The 27117-nt window shown below is 43.1% G+C and overlaps 1 protein-coding gene across 10 annotated transcripts in view; it reads right to left on the bottom strand.

The window, feature by feature from the left end:
* Immt (inner membrane mitochondrial protein) overlaps nt 1-27117 on the bottom strand; it is a 44748-nt gene that overhangs the window by 15718 nt on the left and 1913 nt on the right. Inside the window, exons 2-6 of one of the 10 annotated variants that reach the window (XM_047522804.1) lie at nt 14032-14105; nt 12625-12814; nt 6548-6659; nt 4541-4678; nt 4099-4194 (exon numbers count right to left, since the gene is read on the bottom strand). In XM_047522804.1, the coding sequence (XP_047378760.1) occupies nt 4099-4194; nt 4541-4678; nt 6548-6659; nt 12625-12814; nt 14032-14105 (610 nt within the window). Of the gene's footprint in view, nt 1-4090; nt 4195-4540; nt 4679-6547; nt 6660-12624; nt 12815-14031; nt 14106-27117 lie in introns of those variants that run through there. The other 9 variants (XM_047522805.1, XM_047522807.1, XM_047522808.1 and 6 more) reach the window with 9 other exon arrangements.

Below are 27117 nucleotides of genomic sequence, written 5' to 3'. Positions count from 1 at the left end.
GGAACAGCACCCCCAAGTTCAATCCCTAGTACCAAAAATATGTCCAGTGAAATACTGATAATAATTTAATCTGGATGATTAATCTATCAGGATTTATTACCCTATTTTTATTTTTATGAATATGTGAGTTTTTTCCAAGCAAAACTGGGGATTTTTTAAAGAAAGAATTTGCTTAAACAAAGCTAACACTTTGCAAATGTAAATAAAGAGGAAATAACACATTTATAAAGGCCATTAATCAACATCACCACCAGTGATCCTCATTTTAAATAACTATATAGACTCACTGGGAAAAAGAGGTGCCCATTTCCAATCCCTTAGCAAGGGAAATCCAGGGATAATATTGCCAGGATTCAAGATGAAAGAAATAGGAGAATAAAAAAAGTGTGCATGGGGCGGCGGGGTGTGGGGGTGCATATATACGTATGTATATGCAAACAAAAAACGAAAGGCAGGTTGCAATGGACAGTGACTTTCTGCAAAAGAGCGCAAGAAACGGCAGACAGCAACACTGAAGGGCTGCCAGCTACATAGGTCACATCGGTATAGGCTGCCTCGAAAACACCAGAGAAACTTCAAGATTCATACTCCAAAAGTAAAGGGATGATCCAGTACTGAATGGGACACACAGCCCTGGGAAGGAGAAAGGCAATGAGAAGACCACCTCCATAACAAGAGCCAGCGGAGAGGACCAGAGCACAGCTGCTCGGCAGAGGACGTGAACACAGGTGGGAGCAGGAGCCCAGAGGCCCAAGCGGGGCCTCCGCAGGTGGAGAGGCTCCAGGGTGAAGTGAAGGAAAGATGGCTGGCGGGGCTCCAGGTGGGCACCCAGGCTCACCAGTTGAAGCCCCTGCAGAGGCAGGAGCACGGAGCGCAAGCAAGGCTGGGAGGCAGCTGAGGGTCAAGATCTGCAGCGCTTTCACTTTGCCCCAAAACAGAAGGTAGGAAAGACTGGACCAAAAAAAATAATAATAAAGGAGAAGATAAAGCAGAAGACATCTTGAGTCGAGATGCCCACGTGATACAGGGAGAAAACCAAGAACTGAAGAAACGTGAATTTTAAAACTCTCAGCCAAGTGGGGGGAAAAGTGCTGAAGCATTTCACTTATTGAAAAGCAATTTATGTCATGTCCTTAACTATCCATGTCACAGCCGAGAGCTCAGAAGAATGCATAAGAAACAACCTAAACCCAAACCTGAACCCAAGTAAGGCCCTCTCCCTCCCCATGCTTCCCACTGCACCCTCCAGAGCGGGCGGAACCAGCACCACAGCAGAGAGGCAGGCAGAAAGGGACAAACAGTGGTTTGCCTGCAGAACCAAGACGCTCCGGCATCTGCCCTCAGAGCGAGAAACCCTTCTCTCTTCAGCACAGAGAGAGCTGCACACTCCAGTCTCCACGGACACCCACGGGGCAGCTCTGAACAGGCAGGAAACACATCTCAGGTAGCTCTTACCTTTTAAACACTCTCGAGAACAACGAAGAATTAAAACAATTTATAATTAAGTTAAAAGCCAGAGACATGCAGAACACCCCATGTCTCACCAGTGTCAGACCTGAGTGTGACAGAGTGAACCAGGCGCAGAGCCACACACCTATAATACCAGGGACTCAGGAGGCTGAGGCAGGAGGATCACAAGTTTAAAGTCAGCCTCAGCAATTTACCAAAGTCTCTCAAAATTTAACAATGAAGAGCATTCAAGAAAGAAACTAAAGAAGACCTTAGAAGACTGAAAGACCTCCCATGTTCTTGGATAGGCAGAATTAATATTGTCAAAATGGCCATACTACCTTTAAAACAGTTATACAGATTCAGTGTACTCCCATCAAAATACCAAATGCTCTTCACAGAAATAGAAAAACAGTCCTAAATTTCATTTAGAAGAATAAAAGACTCAGAACAACCAAAGTAATACAGAGCAAGAAGAGCAACACTGAAGACATCACAATACCTGATCTCAAAGTATACTGCAGAGCTACAGTAACAAAAGCAGCATGGTACTGCACCAAACAGACATGGAGACCAAGGGAACAGAAGAGAAGAGACAAACCCACAACCTTGCAGCCACCTGATCCTTGACAAAGGATCAAGAACATACGCTGGAGACGGACAGCCTTTTAAACAAATGGTGCTGGGGAAATCAGATTATCGTACGTAGAAGAATGAAACTGCATTTCTATTTCTCGTCCTGCACAGAAATCAAACCAAAGTGGATCAGAGACCTAGGATTTAGACCAGAAACTGCAACTGCTAGAAGAAAATGTGCGGTCAACACTCCAATACACTGGCGCTGCTGCCACCTCTTCAGCAAGCCCCTAAGCTCAAGAAATCAAACCAAGAATCAGTAAGTGGGATGGCATCAAATTAAAAGGCTTCTGCACTGCAAGGGAAACAAGGGCAGGAAGAGAGAGCCTACAGAATGGGAGAAAATCTTTGACAGCTGCTCCTCCAACAGAGGATTAATATTCAGAATATGCGAAGAACTCAAAAAACTTATCACAAAAAAAATAAAGAAATGAACAAAAGAAACAGATATTTCTCAAAAGAAGAAATACAAATGCCTAACAAACAGAAAAACTGTTCATCTCTAGCAATCAGGGAAATGCAAATCAAAACTACACTGAAATTTCATCTCACCCAGTTAGAGAGGCAGTCATCAAGAATACAAATAATAATAAATGCCCGCAAGGTCATGTGGAAAAAGGTGCATTGTTGGTAGGACTGCAGATCAGTACAACCACTTTGGAAAGCAGTATAGGAGATTCCTCAAAACACTGGGCTAAAATCAGGGTACTATAATGATACAGTCACATCAATGTTTACAGCAGTGCAATTCACAACAGCAAATGGAACAAGTCCATCAACAGATGATAAAGAAAATGTGGTATATATACACAAAGGAGTTTCACTCAGTCATGAAGAATGATATTCTGATACCTGCGGTAAATGGATGAAACTGAAGAACACCATGCTGAGTAAAATAAGCCAGACTCAGTCAAAAGTTGACTCATTTTTCTTATAGGCAGAAGCTAGAGCAAAATAAGGGGGAAACAGGCAGCGGGGCAGATCTCAAGAAAACAGAGGTGAGAAAAGTGAAGCAGAGGAAGAAGATTGAAGGGGCAGGAGGAGGGAAGAGAAGAGGGAGGAGAAAAGGGAGGAACTGCAGAATGAAACTGAGCAAATTATGCTACATACATACATGAACACACCACAGTGAATTTCACCTTTATGTTTATCTGTAAAGCACCAATTAAAAACAACAAGAAGTAGAAGAAGGAAGACCAGGAGACCAGAGAAGGGGAGCAGGTGAGGGAAGAGGAGGGGAGCAGCAGCAACCAGGGACTTCAGTGGAGCACGATTCCATGCACGTATGATGTCAAAATGAACCCCGCTATAATGCACTAATAAAAACATTGAACAAAGATACATGGTAAGCTGGTATTTACCCTTGTGGTTATGACAATCTATTAAAATAACTTATCCTCCTGTTAAAAAAAAAGAGCTGGGGATATAGCTCAGTGGTACAGCACCCTTCAGTTCAATTCCCAGTAGTGGCCCACCCAGAAGGCAGTGTGAACAGTGAGAGTCCAGAGGCTGGATGACAAATAAAATTACGAGTTTAACCTGCTAAAATAAATGATCAACTACTATTCCCCAGAGTATAAAGAATCCTCAGGACAGGACATGGAGGCACAGGCCTATAGTCCCTGCTCCCCAGGAGGCTGAGGTGGGGGGATCCCAAGTTCTAAGTCAGCCTGGGCAACTCTGCGAGACTCCACCTCAAAATAAATAAAAAAGGTTGGAGATGCAGCTCAGTGATGAAGTGCCCCTGAGGTTGAATCACCAGTACTGAAAACAAAAGGACCTTGGGCACTAACAATCAGAACAAGTGGAGCAAGTGCAGGCACTACCTGGAGTGTCCACCACCTGGGTGAAAGCAGCTCCGAGGAACACAAACAATGAACAGGTGGGGAGGAGAGAGCAAGGTGGGGAGGAGAGAGCAATGGGAAGCACAGCTGGGGAGTGACGGCCAGCCGGTGCTGGCGCTCGCGGCACAAGGAGGCGACCCGGGGCCCCAGAGGCCGTCGCTCTACATACACTCAATCTCAACTTGCTCCTGCTCTTCCTGCTGAGCCAGGCGAGCGGCGACTTCTTCGGGTGGTCGCTCCCTTACAGAGGATGAGGGTGCTTCCTCTTGCAGCAGAAGTAAATAAGAGGAGATCGAGTTTCAGACAGATTGCACACAACGGCTAACAGGGACACAACCTCTCAGTCCAGCATGGCATGCTGCTGCTAAGAATTCTAAGACCACATCACCATCTCAGCAGTTCCAAGATGGAGAAATAAGAGCTCCGTTGCTCACTTCTTTATTTTCAAAGATTTATTTGGACTTACAAACTCTGAAAATTTCATAAGCAAATCTGAAGACTTAAAAGCAGTATAAATGTATATTTACAGAGTGTCCAGGTGTTGCCTAGGCATTAAGTAGTTCTGATAAGCATACCATCTACAATACAAGAAATATAAATAATTAAACTACCTGAGGTTTCAGGTGTGGGTTTTCCTTCACCAATTTCAGGGCGATCAGTTTTTACAGATTCCTCATGCTGAACCGCAGGGGCTGGGACGGAAAGAGTATCACCTGCTGCAGAAATAATTTGAGCTGCCTCTGTAGATGCTATAAATATATATTATTCATGGTATCATAGAAAGCTATGACCATTACTGCTCACTTCGCATCTGGCTCCTTAAAACACAACACATCTTACTGCCACATGTGAGTCTCTCACACACACACACACACACACACACACACACACACACAATTGAGAAAGGGTAGGAACACAGAAGGGAAGTCTTGCCAGCATCCATCTGCATTCCCCCCTTACTCTGGTGCAAGACTTGGCGTGACAGTGCTGACCCTCACACACAGGAGAGGACACCAGGGCTATACAACGTGGAGAAAGAGTAACAGGGAAAGAACACCTGCAGTGAAAGACAGGAAAGCATGAACCAGAGCATGTGAGATGGCGCCCAAGAGTGGCAGAGATAAAGGAAGAGGTGTGAGCAAGAACAAGATGGCAGTTTTAAACACAAAGAAGAAACATCCCAGTGGACAGTAGGTCTGTGAGAGAAAAAGAACTCAGTCTAAAACAAAAACTCACACCAGAAATGACATTTTTAAAAAAGGAAGGTTACGAAATCAAGGGCCTGAAAATTCATAAACAAAGAGAAAAATATGTACTGTAGAAATGAAATGGGGGAAAGCCCACTTAGGAGACACAGCCCATTAACTGGTCTCCACCCTTCTGCCCTGGGCCCCTTATCTGCTCAAACAGCCAGCGAGGCCCTATTCACAGTCGGATGTCACTCCCTGGCTGGGCAGCTCCAGTGCCTCCCCGCACTCAGCATAGGAAACAAGCTGCACAGGGAGGCTCCAGGCCACCCCGGGGCCCTCCGCCCTTGGCCTACGTGGGCTGCTCTCCCTTCTCACTCCACTCCGGCCTCAGTTGCTCTTCCCTGAGATGCTGGGCCCTGACGTTAAGGAATCCTGCTGCAGGGCTGCCTTCCCCACCAGCCTCCCTTCACTCCTAGTCTCTGCTCAAGGACACCGACAACTCCAGGTCAGGCCTCCTTACCCACTCCATTTAAAATGGCAACACTCCCTCCCAGCATCATGACACTCAATACGTTCTACCTGTGTAGTTTCCCATGATCTCCCCCCTCATCCCACCAAAATACCAGCAGAAATTCTGAACTGCTGTGTTCACTGCTATGACCCTAGTACGTAGAAGAATGTCTGACACGCAACAGGCACTCAGTGAATGTTTGGGAATGGAAGTCAGGTGACCAGTCATGGACAGGAGTGACCAAAGAGAAACAAGAAGTTCAAGAGTGTGCTGAACAATCACCAGCCTGTACGCTAAGACAGGATTACTGGTAAACCCTGAAGGCAGGAAGTATCTGCAGGGATTGTAGAAAACACTTTCACACCAGGCACAGTGGTGTCTGCCTTTAATCCCAGTGGCTCAGGGGGCTGAGCAGGAGGGCTGCAAGTTCAAAGTCAGCCTCAACAACTTAGAAGGCCCTACGCAAGTTAGTGAGACCCTGTCTCAAAATAAAAAATAAAAGGGCTGGGATACGGCTCAGTGGTTGACCAGCCCTAGGTTCAATCCCCAGGACCAAAACAAAAACAAAAAAAACAACACTTTAATCATAAGAAGATAGGATTTAAACTTGTGAGGAAGAAAAAGAAGATATAAAGAGAGAATAAATCCTAAAATCCAAACGGAAAAAATAGGAGTCAGAGGGGGAAAGGAAAAAGGAAAAATAAAGTCGCTGTAGACAAGACAATTATTGCTCAATAGTTGTTCACAGTCACACCCAATTTTGTGCCCCACCGAAAGGACAGGCGTGAACACTGCTTTCCAGGATGTGAGCTGGGGCCCTGAGTCCTTCGGGGCAGGGCCCTCCTCCTGCCTCTAGGTCCGGATGCACTGAAACCCCTCCTAACCTATGGATTCCGAGGAAGTTGTAACATGAGTACCTGCTGCTGAGGCTGGAGCGTCTTCCTTCTGCTTCTGGAGCCGTGAGGCAGGCTGTCTGGATTCTTCCGTGACCTCTGACACACTAGAGATTTTTAGAGGGCCGGACTGAATCTTGAAAATGAAAACATTACACATTTAAGATGTAATACTGTTTTAAAAAATGGTAGCACAGAGTAATATTTAAAGTCAAATCTTTCAGGCCTTTAAAATAAAGTTACCAACATTTGCAGTGTATGCTTTATTAACCACACTAAGAGGAGCCATCATCCGTAGCCTGTATTTTAGCAACACCGAAGGCAGCTTCTGAGAGCTGATGGGTCCACTTGGCCTCCCTCCCCCACACCACTGCTTCCACACGCACCACACCAAGATACTCCCACTGCCGTCCTGAATCGCAACACGGTGTCTTGTGCGCACACCCCTCAGAAATGAACAACCCATTAGAGGCATGGAATAAAAATTAAAACTGGCCATTTCTTTCTTCTCTAGGAGTCCTGAGACTACACACAAAGGTGCATGGCTGAACTGTAAGCGAGGCCTGCTCTCCTCTCACAGTTACTGCCCAACTTCAGTTTAAGGCACTGTTCATTAAGAGGACTGCAGAGGACTTGCTAGGGAAAATTACTGAGTAAGTAATGCTTTTATTGACCACCTATGTTGTCCTACTTTCTGGCAATGAGTCTTGTACATTCCCAAGATGACTACTTAACAGAAGTAGTCCTGAATCGCATCACTAGAAATATATCTGTTTTTATCAACTAGAAATATAGCCATTTTGTTTTTATTTAAAATGTCATTTTTGCCCCAATGCTGCAAAGAAAAAAGTTGCTTTTGAAATTACGAAACACACACTCACTGTAAAAAGCAAACTAATGTCAAGATACACCAGTGGTTTTCACTTGCCTCTCCAGCTCATCCTCTTCCCTCCCCGCGTCCCCGCCGTCCCTGCTGTCCCCGCCATGAGGCGAGCTGCTCTGCTATCACACACTCCTTCATCTCGGGCTCAGAAGCCACAGGCCCAACTGGTCATGGACTAGAACCTCCAAAACCAGCCTGGCTGAGGTCGCAGTGAAGCCACTGGGACCTGGCGCTTCCTACAACAATTGGACGCCTCTTTCCCGGGTCAGCGACTGCCTCCGTCCATGAGTACCGAGCAGCAGCCTGCTGAATGCTTGCTGAGTGCTCACAGCTTCTCAGCAGGTATCCGCTCACTCTCTGGTGGCTCTGTCCTGTCTAGTGCTCCACTCTCTAAGCTGCACTCACCCTGACCTCCCTGGACGCAGCTCCACCTGCTCTACCTTCTGGGCCACCAGATTTTGCGTGGGTCTATCCCCTGTGCTAGTCTGCAGACACTCCACAGGCACCAAGGGCAGGCGGTCCTAGAGATCACCTCCAATTTCCTTCTGGCACAACTATCCTGTTGGTGGTCAGAGTTTGAAAATGTGTTTTATATAAAACACAAAAGTGCTTTATGCCAGGCGCGGTGGCACATGCCTGTAATCCCAGCAGCTTGGGAAGCTGAGGCAGGAGGATCACAAGATCAAAGTTAGCCTCAGCAATTTAGCAAGGACCTAAGAAACTCAGCAAGACCCTGTCTCTAAATAAAATATATAAAAGGGCTGCAGGGCTGGAGTTGTAGCTCAGTTGTAGAGCGCTTGCCTAGCATGTGTGAGGCACTGGGTTCGAATCTCAGCACCACATATAAATAAGTAAAATAAACAATTTTACTTGTGCATTGACAATTAAAAATATTTAAAAAAAAAAGGGTTGGGGATGAACCAAAAAAAAAGTGCTTTATATATGTTATAATTAATTTATATTTTGTCAAGTTTTATAGATTTTTCAAAAGGAGAGTTAAATCAGGTCCCTGTTGTTCCATCTTGGAGGTTTTTAAGCATGGAAATGGCCATCATTTTTTAATAGCCCAAAGTAAACTATTCATTTTAGAAAAGTCTGGTTAAAATAACTTTTATAATAATGTTTTTAAAATGATGTGATATTGAATGCAACCTGTGACAGTTAAAATTTAAGAAAAGTAAATATTTTGTCACCATTTAAAATAGTTTGAGGACCAAATGGCAAGACTGAAAAAAAGTTATATAATGCTAAATTTTAAAGAAATCATTATATCATATTTTAATAAGTGAAAAAAAAACCACCTATAAAACTTTACATTTAGAAAAATAAAGAGTAGCAGAAACTCACAGTAGTGTATGTACTGCAGAGTAAAATCATGAGTGATCATATTTCTTGCAGTTTTACTGTATTTTCCAGCTTTTGTTAGGTATTATTTTTATTATAAGAAAAAATTTTTTTTAAATATTTTAGAGCCAAAAATAGCAGGAGAGGTTGGTATTAGTAAATAAGTATGGAGAAAGGGTTTATTGAGCTCTTTCAGTTCTATCTGGGACAAGGATGCAAAGTACAAAAGTTGAAGGTATTGAATTTGTTTTGGAATTTGAATTACTTGATGTAAAAATGTCTAAAGGGGCACCGGGTTAAAGCTACAGAATACAGAAACTCAGCAACAAGCTCTGGGCCAAAATGGCACATTTCAGAGTCAAAGATAGTAGTTAAAATTATGAATTTAGGTAACTGTAGGTTTAAATGTCTTGAGTCTCATGACTATCAAATTTTAACTTTAGTTTTCTAAATGTACCAAGAACTCTATGGAAACCATAATTAAGCAAATGCCCTGCTTATCTGCCAAGTAATAAATTAAAGCAAAATTATGTGTGTATAATGTGTAACTACATATATATAATCACATATATAATTAAATGTTTTCAACAATATAAAAACATTGTCTCTCCACTGAACCTTTCCCTTCCAGCTCTCTTGGGCAGTCAATGAAAGCAGCCTGAAATCTATCCTCCCACTCAACCACATATTTCTTTACTTACTTAAATCAAAATATGGTTGTATTATAAAAATTAACATGTAACCTGATTTTTTAACTTAAAAAAATACCACAGACATTCTCTTCCAGATCAAGGAATCTTTAGTTGCATACTATCCTAAAGGAAGGCTATCTCCCAATTTGGTCTACTACTGTACTCACAGACATTCAATTATTTCCTGTTTTATTTTGGCTCTACAGACAACACAGCAATGAACATCCTTGTCCGCATAACTGAAGAGCAGCATTTGCTGAGGGTCTGTTTGTTTTTCTGTGATCCTGGGGATCCAACCCAGGGCCTCATGCATGCTGGGCAAGTGCTGCTGTTGTTATTGTTCCCCCACTTCCCTGTACCTGGTATTGTACCTGGGGGTGCTCTACCACTGACCCACACCCCCAAGCGTTGTTTTTTTTTTTTTTTTGCTGTGCTAGGGATTGAACCCAGGGCCTGTGTACTCTACCAACAGAGCCATATCCCCAGCCCACATTTTTATTTTTTATTTTGTGTCAGAGTCTAAGTTGTTCAGGCTGGCCTCGAACTTGGAATCCTCCGGCCTCAGAATTCTGAGCAGCTGTGATTAGGGTGTGTGCCATTGCATCCGGCTCCTCTAATTTCTATTCTGTGCCAGAACCTTATTTTATTAAAGGAGCACTATATCAAAATCAATATTTGGAAAAGTGTCCTCTGACCCCTCCTTACCCCCCATACTTTTCCAAAATGTTCTTGGCTAGTCTTAAACATCATTATTTCATCCATATGAATTTTTAAATAATTTTTCTTATTTATTTATTTATTTTTGGCAGTACTGGGGATCAAACTAAAATCATCTTGCCTGCTTCCCTACCTACTAAAAGAATCCATTAGAATTCTTACTAGAGCTGTGTGTGTGCATGATAAAAGAACTTCTCTCAAATATATACATATTTAAAAGAAATTTGAATGAAATTCATATATCTGAGAGAAATGACATTTTTGGGTATTAAGGTCCACAAAAAAATATAACATGTATTCTTTAGGTAAGTCCTATTCCATATCTACCAAGATTTTTAGTAAATTATCATGCTCGTACTACAAGGATTAAATAAAATGCATAGTTTTTGAAAGCAACAAATTGATAACAATGTACAATAGTAGAAAATGCTGAATAAACGTTTAAAAAATAAAAACGCTAATACTATGATAATTTAGATGAAGAGAAGATACAGGTAGGCTTGTGCAGCAAAGGACAGAGGCCTTGAAGACTGTTGGCAGGCAGAGAAATGAAGCCACTGTGGTGGAAGATGCCCTGGGGAAAGGGGCGCAGGTTCTCGGGACTTCTGTTTCTCTGCTTTAACGAGGGCCCCTACAACAGGGCCTGGAGTATGAGTACCGCTTCACCAGGCGGAGGAGTGGGAAACACAGGGCCTTTTTGTAAGACCAACTGGCGCAAAACTAAGGGCTTACACGAGGACCATTCAGACAGACAACTGGAAAGGCAAGTAAGACCAGACCACCAGGGTGCTGCGTGGCACTCCCCGCGCTGGCGAGAACCACTGACGGAGCAGCGAAGGACCCGGATGGCCAGCTCTGGCTGACAGGTAACCACCCCTGGCTGCGTGCTCCTTACTCAGTCTGTGGTTAAAGAACAGAAAACGTGTGAACATTCCACATGAACGTGGAATCATGAAATGTGATACTGCTCATTTTATGAGGCTCTCTGGTATCGATATGAGGACAGCCTAGATTCTTCCAGGAGGATCTAGCGGGTGGAGACTGGGAGGAAGATGGGAAAGACTGTGTGGAGAGATCAGCAGGTCTAGTTCAGAAGATCATTTGGATATAAAGTTATAAAGGCCAGATTGGGGTGGGGAAGCAAGAAAAAGAATATTAAACAAGACAGGAGATTTAAGAGAACATGGCAGTGATGAAGAGAATTCTAATCCAGCAACCTGATAGCCTGGGACTATCCTTAATTCAAAAAGGCAAATCAGGGGGCTGGAGTGCAGCTCAGTGACAGAGCTTAGCACACCCAAGGTCTGGGTTTAATCCTCAGGACCATCAAAAAAAAAAAAGGAAAAACAAAAAAAAAATGATGAGGAATGTGTGTCTTGAGGCAGTGCAGTGTAGACACACCCAGCCATCAAGTGGCAATACTCTGCAGACAGCTAAGCAGAGTGACAAGAGCCCAAAGTCATCTAGAGAGAGGGCTTTCATCTTCAATGATCCCTGAAGTCAGGTTGAGCAAGAAAAGCACACTGCTCTCAACTGTTCACCTGACCCCATGCTCCTGGAACTGCCCCCAGGTATTCTCCTGGGCGCTTTAGCTTAAAATAGACCTTGTCTCCCTCAATCATGAACATTTTAAAGTTACTATGAAAGAATAAGTGATGGAAAAGACTAGCCAGGAATATTTTGAAAAAATGGAGTTGGGGTGGGAATGGGGAGGAAATCAGAGAATATCTGTTTTTCCAAATATAATCTTTGTTAAGGTTTTGTCAAGACCATGCTAGATACTGGAGACAGAAGTCCACACAGTTTCTCAGAAAGAATTGATCAGCCACATCCAGCTCACAGTATATAAAAATGCCTAATACCAAACACCAAAAATCCATGCTTGTGTGTGTGTGTGTGTGTGTGTATTTAAACAAGAAAATGTGTTTCAATGAAGAAATATTTAAAATGAGTTTTTTAAAAAGTCAAGACTGTGAGTAAAAAGGGGTGAAACTCTAAAGAATATGCAGCACACTGGAAATTATTCCTGTCAACTGATCAGCATGTAGCAGAAAATTCTGTGACTTTGTTTTAGGGTCTGAAAGGATCCGCTGCTGAGCATACCAGTGGGTTCTGTATGGTGACCGGTCTCCACTATGCTTTTCGTGTTCCAAGTTAAGAGCCTGAGAGCTGCATGGATAAGGGCTGCCCGACCACCACACCCATGCCGTCACCTCTGCCATGCAGGCTCCCCTCTCACCTGTGTGTAAGCGCAGCACTCTTCCTCAAGGTACACGCTGGACAGCACCCGTGGACTCCAAAGGCTAGAGCTCACCTGTACAGACTGCTATCACCTCAGTCTAAAGAGCACTAGCATGCACCTGGCAGCTGCACTGAATTACACACACAATATTTTCAAGATGAAAACAGCTTGCTTTATAAATGTATTCCACGTGACACACTGAAATAGTGTTTAAAACTCTTACCGGCTTCTTTGGCAATGGAACATTATAAGGTGCAGAACCAAGAACCATCTCAAAGAGTCTGTCTGAGTAAGGTATGGTTTTCTCTACACTTTCTCGGAAGTGGGAATCCCACTTGGCATATAAGATAGTACCACCAACACCACCACCAACAAACAAAAGGCCAGCTCCAGCGATTTTGCCAGCAGTCAACCTAGGTGAAGAAATGGGAAACACACAGGGATTATTCCTCGGCGCTGCTGCAGTGAAGGAGTCTCCAGACCTCTGCCCTCGACTCCTCCGTCCCTGATTCACCACGGCAGCCACACATCACCTCTTCCTGGGTTTTGGAGATTTTTTTGCTCCTGGGAATAGAACCTAAGGGTGGTTTACCACTGAGCTACACCCCAAGTCCTTTTATTTTTGAGACAGGGTCTCCCTACATGTCTGAGACTAGTCTCAAACTTGTGACTCCTGCCTCAGCCTCCCAGTTCCTGGGATTACCAGCAAGCGCCGCCACACCCAGCTTCCTGATTTATTTGTAACATGTTCACGACAGAATCACATTTATTTATTGCTAACTAAAAAAGACAATATCTATGACAGAAAGAAGGAAGCAATCTATCTTTTTAACACTTAAAACTCAAGGTGTTCACGTTATTTCCTTTGGCTTCCCTAAAAAGAACTAATAACTTTTAAAGTTCCTCTTCCTTAATTAAGCACTTGTGTAAGTAAAGTAAACCCTTTACAAACATAAGAGGACAAAATATCTAACAGAGCTAACACATTTTTTTCTATGTTACAACACGCTGTACCCAGGGTGTGAGCCTATGGCTATGGCATGGAAGGCAGCCTGGGGGTGGGGGGGTCTGTCCTGATGCTTCCAACTACCTCCATCTCAAAGGAACATCGTTAGCAAATGTTCACCTACAGACAAAGAATGTTCCAGAAGGTATTCCAGAAATATTACAGCCACGTGTCAGTGTATGTACAGAAGTCTCCCTTATTCGGGGGAGACACATTTCAAGACCACCAGTGGATGCCTGAAGTAGCAGACAGTCACAAACCTATATATCCTGTTTTTTTTCTAAACATATGTATCTATGATGAAGCTCAATTTATCAATTAGGCACAGTAAGAGGACAACAGTAACTAATAATAAAATAGAAGAATTCTAACAATATACTAAAAAGGAGGTTACGTGAATATGGTCTCTTTCGCTCAAAGTATCTGACCTTCTGAGCCCAACCTTGTGATGATGTGAGATGCTATCTCAGCTGACCACCACAGGTAACTGAAACCATGGGTAAGCGGGGAGGACTGTGTTCCTTAATAAAAGGTTTTAAGAGCTATTCCCATATTCAAAGAAACACACACACCACTTAGTAGCACACAGTAGAAAGTCAGGTTTCCAGGAAGCGAACCACATACCCAGAACTGCTGGAGGTCGAGTATCTACGGCATGGTCGCAAGGGACGGAGGACAAGCTTTCCACAGAGACAGGTCTGAAAGAGAAAACATCACCGTTTGAAGACAGTCAAAGGTGCTGGGAAGCCGTCAGGGTTGTAATACAGAAATGATACTTTCATCACAAATATCTTCACTTAACAAAGTATTATTTTATTTTCAAAAATCAATTTGCTGCAGGCACAGTGGTGCATGCCCAAAATTCCAGTCACTTGGGAGGCTAAGGTCGGAGGATCACAAATTCGAAGCCAGCCTCAGCAACTCAGCAATATTCTGTCTCAAAATGAGAAATAAAAAGAGCTGGGGATATGGATCAGTGGTAGAAGGCCCCTGGATTCAATCCCCCGGTACCACAAAAAGGGGAAAAATCAATTTGCAATGAAACACATTTCTACATTTTTTAAAAAATTATTTTGGTAGCTATAGATGGACAGAAAGCCTTTATTTATTTTCATGTGGTGCTGAGGATCGAACCCAGTGCCTCACACATGCTAGGCAAGCGCTCTGCCACTAAGCCACCACCCCAACCCAACATTTCTAGATTCTTAAAAACAGTGGTGCTTCTTACAGCCCAGAGCTCATGTAAAATTACTCTTAAGCCAGGCACAGTGGCACATTCCTGTAATCCAACTACTCCAAAGTCTGAGGAAGGAGGATCAAAAGTCAGAGGCCAGCCTAGGCAAATTAGTGAGACCCTGTCTCGAAATAAAAACACAAAAAGAGCTAGGGATGTGGCTCAGTGGCAAATGTAGTTCTAGGTTCAATCCCCAGCACCAAAAAAACAAAAATTAAAAATTAAAAGCGGAAAGGGTGCTGGGAATATAGCTCAGTGGTAGAGAGCCCCTGGGTTCAATCTCCAGTTCCAGAAGAAAAAAAAAAAATTTTAAATATTTTAAAAAGACATTATCAGTCTGACCAATTAACACTTTTAAATGTATGTATAGTAATTACTTTTTGAACACATTGAGATTTGCCATATGCTTTCTTAATGGGCAAGAAAAACTAAATAGCATAACATCTATTCTTGATTTGTAAACTTAATTTAGACTTCTGAAATATCATTCCCCAGTCTCACTAAAAACACGGTACCATGGTTTTAGAAACACCACTGAAGGGAGAGATTCAAGTTTAGTTTATTTCATCTAGAAAAACCAGTTTCCCATCTCTAAGCTAACTATGTAGCCAGTCAATTCCCTAGAGGCCTTATCCTGGTGTATCACTCAACTAAAAGCCAACAGTGTTCAGAAAAGCAAATTTAACTAATGTGTAAATGTTCAAGGACATTTCTCTGCATATAATAAATCTATCTCTACTCAAAACAAATGATCAGGGCTAGGATTCCTGGTTTGTTTTAATCAAAGTAAAACACAAACCTAAGTGTTTCTTAACAATCTATGGATAATTCCTTACATTTAGCAAACGAATTAGCATCTAAATACTATTTGGGGAAGGTGTTGATAAACTTAAAACTATTCACACCTTTCAATTTGAAATTTCAAACTAATTGCATTGATATATTTTTAAAAAATGGGTTTTTGAGGTGCTAGGGATTGAACCCAGGGGCTCACACATGCTAAGCAAACACTCTACCACTGGGTTACACCCTTCACTCTTCAGTCTTTTTTTAATACCATTTGGAAAAATCAGATTGCAACAAGTCAGGAGCGAAATGCTTTCTCTAGGTTCCTTAATAAAATAGCGTCTAAGAGGCGGGCTTGACTGCATGCACCAGTCCCATCTACATGGGGGCGCTGAGGCAAGAGGATTGTATTAAATTAAAATCTGCTTGAGCCCACCAGTTGGAGACAATCCTGGACAACATAGCAAGACCCATCTCTTAAAATATTAAGGAAAAAAGAAATTATACCTAAGGAATACCAGAAAAACACAAACTTCCCTCTTAAAGTATTTTTAGTTATTAGAAAATAGATCACGTGATCACAGGACATACATGAAATGACTCCAGTTACAATTTACAACTGCCTAAACATAAACAGCTAAACTACTGTATTAACACATATTGAAAAGAACACAATTTAAAACATAAAGCATTATGGAATTAATATTTAAAAGTATTTCTATTAGTACCTAAAGTGTGGAATTCAAAACATCTTGAACTGCTTTTAACAGACAGGGGCATCTTCCTTCTGTTCGACAAAGCAGGTGGTAGGAAACCAACTGCTATACCTTCTAAGTTAGTAACTCCAAGTGTGGCTTAGGAAGGAGACATCAGGAGACCGCTGAGGCTGTCTGGTGTAAGGCTGTATTTTTTAATCTCTGGGTACAAACAGGCCTTGGGGTCAAAAGTCAAGGTGCTGGTGGCAGTGTCTAAGTGGCTACCTGGAACAGCAAGCAGCAAGCTTCTTGACCACAGCCACTCCAGGAAATACCAGCTAAATTCAAAGCTCGAGTCTGAGAACACCCTAACTTACATCGACAGTTTGCAGCCTGTTCTAAAATCCATCTTCCACATTCTTTTGCCTTGACTGTCTACCCTCCCTTTTATTTGGCTGAAGTTAATGGTTACTAGTAGCAAGTTAAAATCTGAAATTCCAAATAAAAATTCAAGAGCTTTAAACATGACAAGTCTCGACTGCGCTTGTTCCACAGCACCAGGTCCCCTCGCCCAAGGCAGTGACGCTATGGCCTGTTATCCAGACACTTCCTGCACACATACCCACCTGAGTCTCCCAGCTTCCCCACTTACACAGACCATGCCATGACGGTCACCATCCTGCGTGAAGGTTCATTCAAGGAAATGGATGTTAGGTACAGAGCAGGCAAAAGCAATCGATGGCAGAAAGAAACACAAGTAGTTGCCTATGGGTGTGGAGACAGAGTAACCGGGAAGGGGCCTGAGGAAACTCAGGAGTGTTGCTACTGTTTTTTACTATCTAAGGGTTCTACAGCTTGTGGGTTGAATTGTGTCCCCCAAAAGATACTTTTTTTTTTTGCGGTGCTGGGGATCGAACCCAGGGCCTTGGGCTGGGGATTGAACCAGCACTCTACCAACTGAGCTATCTCCCCAGCCCCAAAAGATACATGTTTATTCAAGTGTTCCCATTTATCAAACTTCAGAAAGTGAACGTTTAAGATTTCTGCAATCTACTGTAATTCTACATCAAGAGAAACAGAACCTGTTAGAAGAAAATACGGATGTATATATACACCTGTGTGTATGTGCATATGTATTTATGTACACACACACACACACACACACACACACAACATTGTAATTTTTACTGGGTTACCATCAAGAACTTAAAATTAGCCAAGTGTGGTGGTACCCGCCTATAAATCCCAGTTGGGAGGCTGAGGCAGGAGGATTACTTGTTCAAAGCCAGCCTCCACAACAGTGAGGCCCTATGTAACAATGAGATCCTATTCTATGTAAAATATAAAAAAGGGTTAGGGATGTGCCTCAGTGGTTAAGTGCCCCTGGGTTCAATCTCCAGCACAAAAAAAAAAAAAAAAAAAAAAAAAAAAGAAAGAAAGAAAGAAAGAAAGAAAGAAAAAAGAAAAATTAAATTTAAATCAGATGAGATGGAATGTACCTATGATTCCAATTATTCAAGAGGTTGACTGGGAGGACCACTTGAACCCAGCAGTTTGAGTTCAGCCTGGGAAATACAGTAAGATCTCATTTCAAAAAAAATTATGGGGCTAGGGATACAGCTCAGTTGGTAGAGTGCTTGCCTTGCAAGCATAAGGACCTGGGTTCAATCCCCAGCACCACAAAAAAAAAAAAAAAAAAAAAAAATATATATATATATGCAAAAATTTCAAACAATGTGATAAGAGGTTGAAAACAATTTTAATTAGGGCAGATGTGTCTGTTTATATAAATTTGTACTTGATCAAATATGATACAGACATACAATATATAAAGATAAAAAATATTAAGAATTAGTTTCTTATTTAGGTCTATCTTACACTCCTGGTTTCTTTCACAGGTTGAAAAAAAAAACCCGCACATAGGAACTGACAATTCAAAGAAAACTAGGCGCTCCTTATTGGTCACTGCCTATTTTTGGCACTTGTCACAGAAGTAGGACAGCCGCTCCTCTACTCACGACACAGTTCCTTCCTCACGGCCAAAGAGATTCCTGCTCTGGTCACTGGCCCCTGGAAGCCCCATCCTCTAAGTTCACCATCAATTCCCTCATCCTCCTCCCACTCCTCCAAGGTAGATGTTCTAGTGATTCACTGGAATGCGAATCAACAGTCTACCAGGGTGGTGTTACTATTCACCTCTATTACTGCTCACGGGTCAGAGACGAGTCTACCAGGGTAGTGTTACTATTCACCCCAATTACTGCTCACAGGGTCAGAGACCAGCCTACCAGGGTGGTGTTACTATTCACCTCTATTACTGCTCACGGGTCAGAGACCAGTCTACCAGGGTAGTGTTACTATTCACCCCAATTACTGCTCACAGGGTCAGAGACCAGTCTACCAGGGTGGTGTTACTATTCACCTCTATTACTGCTCACAGGGTCAGAGAACAGTCTACCAGGGTGGTGTTACTATTCACCCTCTTCCTGCTCACACTGTCAGAAACCAGTCTACCAGGGTGGTGTTACTATTCACCCCTCTTCCTGCTCACAGGGTCAGAGACCAGTCTACCAGGGTGGTGTTACTATTCACCTGTATTACTGCTCACAGGGTCAGAGACCAGTCTACCAGGGTGGTGTTACTATTCACCCTCTTCCTCTTCACAGGGTCAGAGACCAGTCTACCAGGGTGGTGTTACTATTCACCTCTATTACTGCTCACAGGGTCAGAGACCAGTCTACCAGGGTAGTGTTACTGTTCACCAGTATTACTGCTCACAGGGTGAGAGACCAGTCTACCAGGGTGGTGTTACTATTCACCTCTATTACTGCTCACAGGGTCAGAGACCAGTCTACCAGGGTGGTGTTACTATTCACCCCTCTTCCTGCTCACAGGGTCAGAGACCAGTCTACCAGGGTGGTGTTACTATTCACCTCTATTACTGCTCACAGGGTCAGAGACCAGTCTACCAGGGTGGTGTTACTATTCACCCCTATTACTGCTCACAGGGTCAGAGACCAGTCTACCAGGGTGGTGTTACTATTCACCTCTATTACTGCTCACAGGGTCAGAGACCAGTCTACCAGGGTGGTGTTACTATTCACCTGTATTACTGCTCACAGGGTCAGAGACCAGTCTACCAGGGTGGTGTTACTATTCACCTCTATTACTGCTCACAGGGTCAGAGACCAGTCTACCAGGGTGGTGTTACTATTCACCTGTATTACTGCTCACAGGGTCAGAGACCAGTCTACCAGGGTGGTGTTACTATTCACCCTCTTCTTCCTCACAGGGTCAGAGACCAGTCTACCAGGGTGGTGTTACTATTCACCTCTATTACTGCTCACAGGGTCAGAGACCAGTCTACCAGGGTGGTGTTACTATTCACCAGTATTACTGCTCACAGGGTCAGAGACCAGTCTACCAGGGTGGTGTTACTATTCACCTCTATTACTGCTCACAGGGTCAGAGACCAGTCTACCAGGGTGGTGTTACTATTCACCCTCTTCTTCCTCACAGGGTCAGAGACCAGTCTACCAGGGTGGTGTTACTATTCACCTCTATTACTGCTCACAGGGTCAGAGACCAGTCTACCAGGGTGGTGTTACTATTCACCAGTATTACTGCTCACAGGGTCAGAGACCAGTCTACCAGGGTGGTGTTACTATTCACCTGTATTACTGCTCACAGGGTCAGAGACCAGTCTACCAGGGTGGTGTTACTATTCACCTCTTACTGCTCACAGGGTCAGAGACCAGTCTACCAGGGTGGTGTTACTATTCACCTGTATTACTGCTCACAGGGTCAGAGACCAGTCTACCAGGGTGGTGTTACTATTCACCTCTATTACTGCTCACAGGGTCAGAGACCAGCCTACCAGGGTGGTGTTACTATTCACCCCTATTACTGCTCACAGGGTCAGAGACCAGTCTACCAGGGTGGTGTTACTATTCACCCCTATTACTGCTCACAGGGTCAGAGACCAGTCTACCAGGGTGGTGTTACTATTCACCTCTATTACTGCTCACAGGGTCAGAGACCAGTCTACCAGGGTGGTGTTACTATTCACCCCTATTACTGCTCACAGGGTCAGAGACCAGTCTACCAGGGTGGTGTTACTATTCACCTCTATTACTGCTCACAGGGTCAGAGACCAGTCTACCAGGGTGGTGTTACTATTCACCTGTATTACTGCTCACAGGGTCAGAGACCAGCCTACCAGGGTGGTGTTACTATTCACCTGTATTACTGCTCACAGGGTCAGAGACCAGTCTACCAGGGTGGTGTTACTATTCACCAGTATTACTGCTCACAGGGTCAGAGACCAGTCTACCAGGGTGGTGTTACTATTCACCTCTATTACTGCTCACAGGGTCAGAGACCAGTCTACCAGGGTGGTGTTACTATTCACCAGTATTACTGCTCACAGGGTCAGAGACCAGTCTACCAGGGTGGTGTTACTATTCACCAGTATTACTGCTCACAGGGTCAGAGACCAGTCTACCAGGGTAGTGTTACTATTCACCTCTATTACTGCTCACAGGGTCAGAGACCAGTCTACCAGGGTGGTGTTACATTTCACCTCTTCCTGCTCACAGGGTCAGAGACCAGTCTACCAGGGTGGTGTTACTATTCACCCCTATTACTGCTCACAGGGTCAGAGACCAGTCTACCAGGGTGGTGTTACTATTCACCTCTATTACTGCTCACAGGGTCAGAGACCAGTCTACCAGGGTGGTGTTACTATTCACCCCTATTACTGCTCACAGGGTCAGAGACCAGTCTACCAGGGTGGTGTTACTATTCACCTCTATTACTGCTCACAGGGTCAGAGACCAGTCTACCAGGGTGGTGTTACTATTCACCTGTATTACTGCTCACAGGGTCAGAGACCAGCCTACCAGGGTGGTGTTACTATTCACCTGTATTACTGCTCACAGGGTCAGAGACCAGTCTACCAGGGTGGTGTTACTATTCACCAGTATTACTGCTCACAGGGTCAGAGACCAGTCTACCAGGGTGGTGTTACTATTCACCTCTATTACTGCTCACAGGGTCAGAGACCAGTCTACCAGGGTGGTGTTACTATTCACCAGTATTACTGCTCACAGGGTCAGAGACCAGTCTACCAGGGTGGTGTTACTATTCACCCCTATTACTGCTCACAGGGTCAGAGACCAGTCTACCAGGGTAGTGTTACTATTCACCAGTATTACTGCTCACAGGGTCAGAGACCAGTCTACCAGGGTGGTGTTACTATTCACCTCTTCCTGCTCACAGGGTCAGAGACCAGTCTACCAGGGTGGTGTTACTATTCACCTGTATTACTGCTCACAGGGTCAGAGACCAGTCTACCAGGGTGGTGTTACTATTCACCTCTTCCTGCTCACAGGGTCAGAGACCAGTCTACCAGGGTGGTGTTACTATTCACCTCTTACTGCTTACAGGGTCAGAGACCAGTCTACCAGGGTGGTGTTACTATTCACCTGTATTACTGCTCACAGGGTCAGAGACCAGTCTACCAGGGTGGTGTTACTATTCACCTGTATTACTGCTCACAGGGTCAGAGACCAGTCTACCAGGGTGGTGTTACTATTCACCTCTTACTGCTTACAGGGTCAGAGACCAGTCTACCAGGGTGGTGTTACTATTCACCCCTCTTCCTGCTCACAGGGTCAGAGACCAGTCTACCAGGGTGGTGTTACTATTCACCTCTATTACTTCTCACAGGGTCAGAGACCAGTCTACCAGGGTGGTGTTACTATTCACCCCTATTACTGCTCACAGGGTCAGAGACCAGTCTACCAGGGTAGTGTTACTATTCACCCCTATTACTGCTCACAGGGTCAGACACCAGTCTACCAGGGTGGTGTTACTATTCACCTCTATTACTGCTCACAGGGTCAGAGACCAGTCTACCAGGGTGGTGTTACTATTCACCTCTTCCTGCTCAAAGGGTCAGAGTGCTTTTCCGGTGTAGTCATCAATTCGAACCAACATTCCCAACATTCAGGGGATATTCCTTAACGCTACACTCTCCCTCAGCTTGCAGTCTGCATCTGTAAGTTTTTTGCATTAGGGCCGGGGATGGGGTCAGTGGTAAAGCACTTGCCTAGTAGGTGCAAGGCCCTGGGTTCGATCCCCCAGCCTCCCCACAAAATGCACACAAAAAGTATTGTGTATGACAGTTTGAGCAAACTGCATAACAAGGGAAAAAAAGCCCTGGACACCAACCTTAAAGGCGCTTCTACCAGCACAACATGGACAGAAGAAACTACAAAAGAGCATTTGCCCACAGAAGTGACTGAGACACACTGATTTTTTTCCTCTCTCTCTGAAATAAAAGGAATTGTTGAGCCATTCCATACGCTAGCCAGAAAAAGCAAAGGACCTGGTCCTAGAACAAGTGTCTCTTAACTACAAACGCAAAGTTAGGTAGCCACTGGAAAGAGTCCAGACATAGGGATTTTTACATCAGTATTAGAACATATGATCCACTGTCCTTTATCTGACCCAGTTTAAAAGGACAATGACCAAAAAGAAACTGTTGAAGATCTCATAAGCTGCTCACCACAAACACAGGCACATCAGCTCCCAGTGCGGCCGCTCTGTCCACAGGTCACATCCTTTCAAGTCACATTTTCTGAGATCTCTTTACCAACAACATCATCTTTCTACTTCACATTGCTCAGTCAAAATAATCTGCTCCTCCTAAAGGGGAACGGTCTCTTTTTGAGATCCTGCCTCTCATGGGTCTACCCTGAAGCCTCTGCTGGTCCTGCCAATGCTTAAGGTGCATGGCAGCGGTCACTGTGGCTGGGGTCAGCAGCACCAGGAGGTCAGCACTGCCTCCGTGCTCCTCCACGTCCATGATGGTAGCCCAAGGTGCCCAGTCCAGGCTGGTTTCAACCTAAATTCTCCTACCCCCATGACTGCCTATTCTGTCCCACTGATCTACCTATTTATATACCAACAGCAAACTTTTAACAAGAACATCTTAGAATTAAGCTTATATCTGGTAGTCCTCTTGTACTATTTTTTCAGAATTTTTGTGGATATTCTTGTTTTTTTTAAAGTTCACCTTAAATTTTAAGTTCTTTTCCATAAATCATGAAGACAAAAAATGTGTTTTATGTACTGCTATGAAAGAAAAAATGCTTTCTACTAAATGACACACTGTAAGTTATAAAATGCACCCTGACTTAAAAGAATAAAATGTGAAAAACAAGTCTTTTATGGCCAAAAGAAACCCGAAATGGTGACAAAAAGTGGTTTCACTTCTATCTGAAAAATGAACAGAAATCATTTTACCTTAACATTTTTTTTCCCCCTTGGTACTGAGAATTGAGCCCAGAGACACCTTACCTCTGAGCTATACCTCCAGACCTTTTTATTTTGTATTTTGAGTCAGATCTTACTAAGTTGCTGAGGCTGGCCTTGAACTTGCACTACTCTTGCCTCAGTCTCCTGAGCTGCTGGGATTACAGGCATGAGCAACTGCGCCCAGTCTTTACCTGCTTTTTATTTGGTTTGTCTTTTTGTGGTTACGTTGTAGGAGTTCTTTCGCATATTCTGAACACTAGACTCTAATCAGATACATAATTTAAAAGTATTTTTCTCATTCTTTTTACTCGAGTGTCCCTTGGTGCACAGAATTCAAAATTTTGATGACAGCTGATTTATCTTCTATTTCCTTTATTGCTTGTGCTTTTGGTGTCACATCTAAGAAGTCATTGCCAAATATAAGGCTGGCCTCCAGAGCACTCTCTTAAGCATAGTTATAGTTTCTTTTTATTTGTAAACATCTTATGTTAACACAAAAATACTGGCTACTTTTTAGTTCTTGATTTCCTTTTTATTAGTAATTATCTAGGATATAGAAAGAACAATACTGTTTCAAAGAATATGCCTTGACATATAACTCTGTAACAAGTTATAAAATTATCACTGCTGTTTCTGACCTGCAGAGACATGATTTTAACAAAAAAACAAACTGAAAAGGAAGAGAAAACATATAATTCCCTAGTAATGTTCTTGCAGGGACCATCTATTCCTTAGCTCTACCAAACTGAAGTGAACATATATAAAAAAACCACAGTGCAACATTACAAGCTGGACGTGGAACCTTTAATAAAACAGACTTTGTATGAACCCTAACTGCAGGTTTCAGGTTTCCTGTTGGTTGCCGTAATTGACAATTTGGTGTATCTTGTCATAGGGACTCCTTCCACCCAAACAAACAGCACCCAGAAGTTATCGGTCCCTTGCATACTTGGTATACAGATTAATATACAACATAACTTTTACTATGGTTAACTTAAAATACTTTATAAGAATCATCCATTAAGATTAAAAAGTATATCCATTAAAAAATTCACTGAGATTGAAACTGAAGCAACATTATCTCTTAGTATAAACATATTCTATGTCTAGGAGAAAAACTACTTTTCAGTTATGGCAATGGTAGATGCTAATCAGCACTGCAAAAGAATGAATGTGCACTCTAGGTTGAGGGAGATGCACTGTGGTTTACTCTTTACTTATCTGTAATAGAAATTTACTTTGGTTAATTCTGAAATGTGTCATTTTAAACAAAACAATCTTAGGGGCTGGGGTTGTGGCTCAGTGGTAGAGTGCTTGCCTAGCATGTGTGAGGCACTGAGTTTGACTCTCAGCACAACATATAAATCAATGGATAAAATAAAGGTCTATGAACATCTATGATTTTTTGAAATTATCTTTAAAAGCAAACCAAAATTGTGATTTATCAAGTTTTTAAATAGTTTAGATCTTGATGAGAGAACGAAAAGAATAAATGTAACAATTCTTCAGTTACTCTGCATGAGTATTTTATATATTCTCACTCAGGTGTACTAAATTATATAAGATGTATTTAAAAATGGTTTGAAAGCCAATGATCTAGGAATATGAAAATGAGGAATAACTTCAAGGACTCCAGTATCTGTCTGGGCCAAGAGGCTGCACCATCTGCAGAACCCTTTCTAGCACCTCCACTCTAGGCAATTCTTACCCCCAAATCAGACTGCTGAACCTGGTCTCAGTTAAAGAAGCTGGTTTAGCTGACCTGAAGGACAATAATGTTCCTCCCTCTTCTTTTAGGTACAAGAGAAGACCTCATGTGCAAGGAACCACTCCCATGTCTGCAGTTGGTGAGAGGTGTAGGCGAAGGCCCACCTCCAAAAGCTACTGCAACTAAGAGTGAAAAGCAAGGGTTGGAACTGGGAAATAAACTCAGTAAGGACCCGTTCATTTCTGGAAAAAAAAAGAGAACAATTCATTTTTCCTGAATACCCACATGTAAGGAATTCAAGGATGAGTCCAGACTTATAGAATAAGGTAGGTACCATCTGTGATGGTTAATTGTGGGTCAAGTTGACAGGTGTTTTTAGAAAAGATTAACATTTAAATTGGTGGCCTTCAGCTGAAACTGCACCACTGGCTCTCCTGGGTCTCCAGTCCATCAGCCTGCACTGCAGATTGTGGACCTGCCAACCTCCACATCTACATGAACCCAATCCTTATCATAAATAAAGAAATAACACACTCACATATCCTATTGGTTCTGTTTCTCTGGAGAACCTCATACACCATCAGAGGTTACAAACTCTATGGGAGATTTAAAAGGAGGTTACGCCCACTTATGGAGATTAAGAAAATTCATGAATCACATTTCTTTTTTTCACTCAAACATGTCAAAGATATTTATTTATTAAGAATCTACTAGTACTAGGGTCTGGGGATATAGCTCATAGTACCTTTGTGGAAACTGCATTTTAAATGTAGGAAACACACAACAAATACATATTATGATGTCAGGTAGTGCTAAGAGCTACAAAGTAAAACAAAGTAGGGTAAGGGTAAAAAGAGTGGTCATAAGTCTTTTTTTTTTTTTTTTTTTTTTTTTTTTTTTTTTTTTTTGCAGTACTGGAGATTGAACTCAGGGGCACTCTACCACTGAGCAACAGCCCCAGCTCTTTTTTATTTTATTCTGGGACAGGGTCTCACTAAGTTGTCTAGGTTGGCCTTGTACTTGCAATGCTCCTGCCTCAGCCTCCTGAGTGGTTGGGATTACAGGCTTGTGCCAACCCGCTGAGCTCCTAAGTCTATCTCATAACAAAGATTTCTCTGAAGTAAAGGTCATATTTGAGAAAATACGTGCACAATAGGAGTGAGCTAAGCAAAGATGCATGGGAAGTTTGGGGCCAAAGAAACACCAAACAAAAAGAGGCATAGGCTGAAGAGAGTGAGGCAGAGTAGAAACAATGGAATATGAAAAAAAGCCGGATCTCGAAGGGCCTGGTGGGAGAGGTAGAGAAACTAGATTTTACCCAGATGTAATGGGATGTCACTGAAGGACATGACATGATTTTCTTTGTTGTTCACTTGTGGTAGTGGGGACTGAAGCCACAGGTGCTATCAACTGGGGTAAACCTCCAGTCCTTTAAAAAATTTTTATTTTGAGACAGAGTCTCCTTAAGTTACCCAAACTAGCTTGGAACCTGCAACCTCCCTTCCTCAGTCTCCTCAGTAGCTGGGATTACAGGCCTGTGCCACCACACCTGGCTATGTCTGCTAAAGCCACGATAGCCACTATGTTAAGGACTCACTCTAGCTGGCGTGGTGGCACAGGCCTGTAATCCTAGTGACTCAGGAGGTTAAGGCAGGAAGATGGTACGTTCAAGACCAGTCTGGCAACTTACTAAGACCCTGTCTCAAAATAAAGGGGCAGGGGTTGTGGCTCAGTGGTAGAATGCTTGCCTAGCATGTGTGAGGCACTGGGTTCAATTCTCCGCTCTGCATATAAACAAACAAAGGTCCATTGACAACTAACAAATTATTTAAAATAAAATAAATAAATAAGTAAAAAATAGGAAAGAACTGGGGGAGGTAGTTCAGTGGCAAAGCATCCCACATTAAAAAAGAATTGATCCAGCAGGGAACAGTAAAAGCAAAAGCAGAAAGACATTTAAGATG

This window comes from Sciurus carolinensis, chromosome 13 (assembly GCF_902686445.1).
Source record: "Sciurus carolinensis chromosome 13, mSciCar1.2, whole genome shotgun sequence".
Classification (NCBI taxonomy): Eukaryota; Metazoa; Chordata; class Mammalia; order Rodentia; family Sciuridae; genus Sciurus; species Sciurus carolinensis.
Note: the sequence above shows the minus strand (reverse complement) of the source record. Positions and strands in the feature narration are given on the sequence as shown.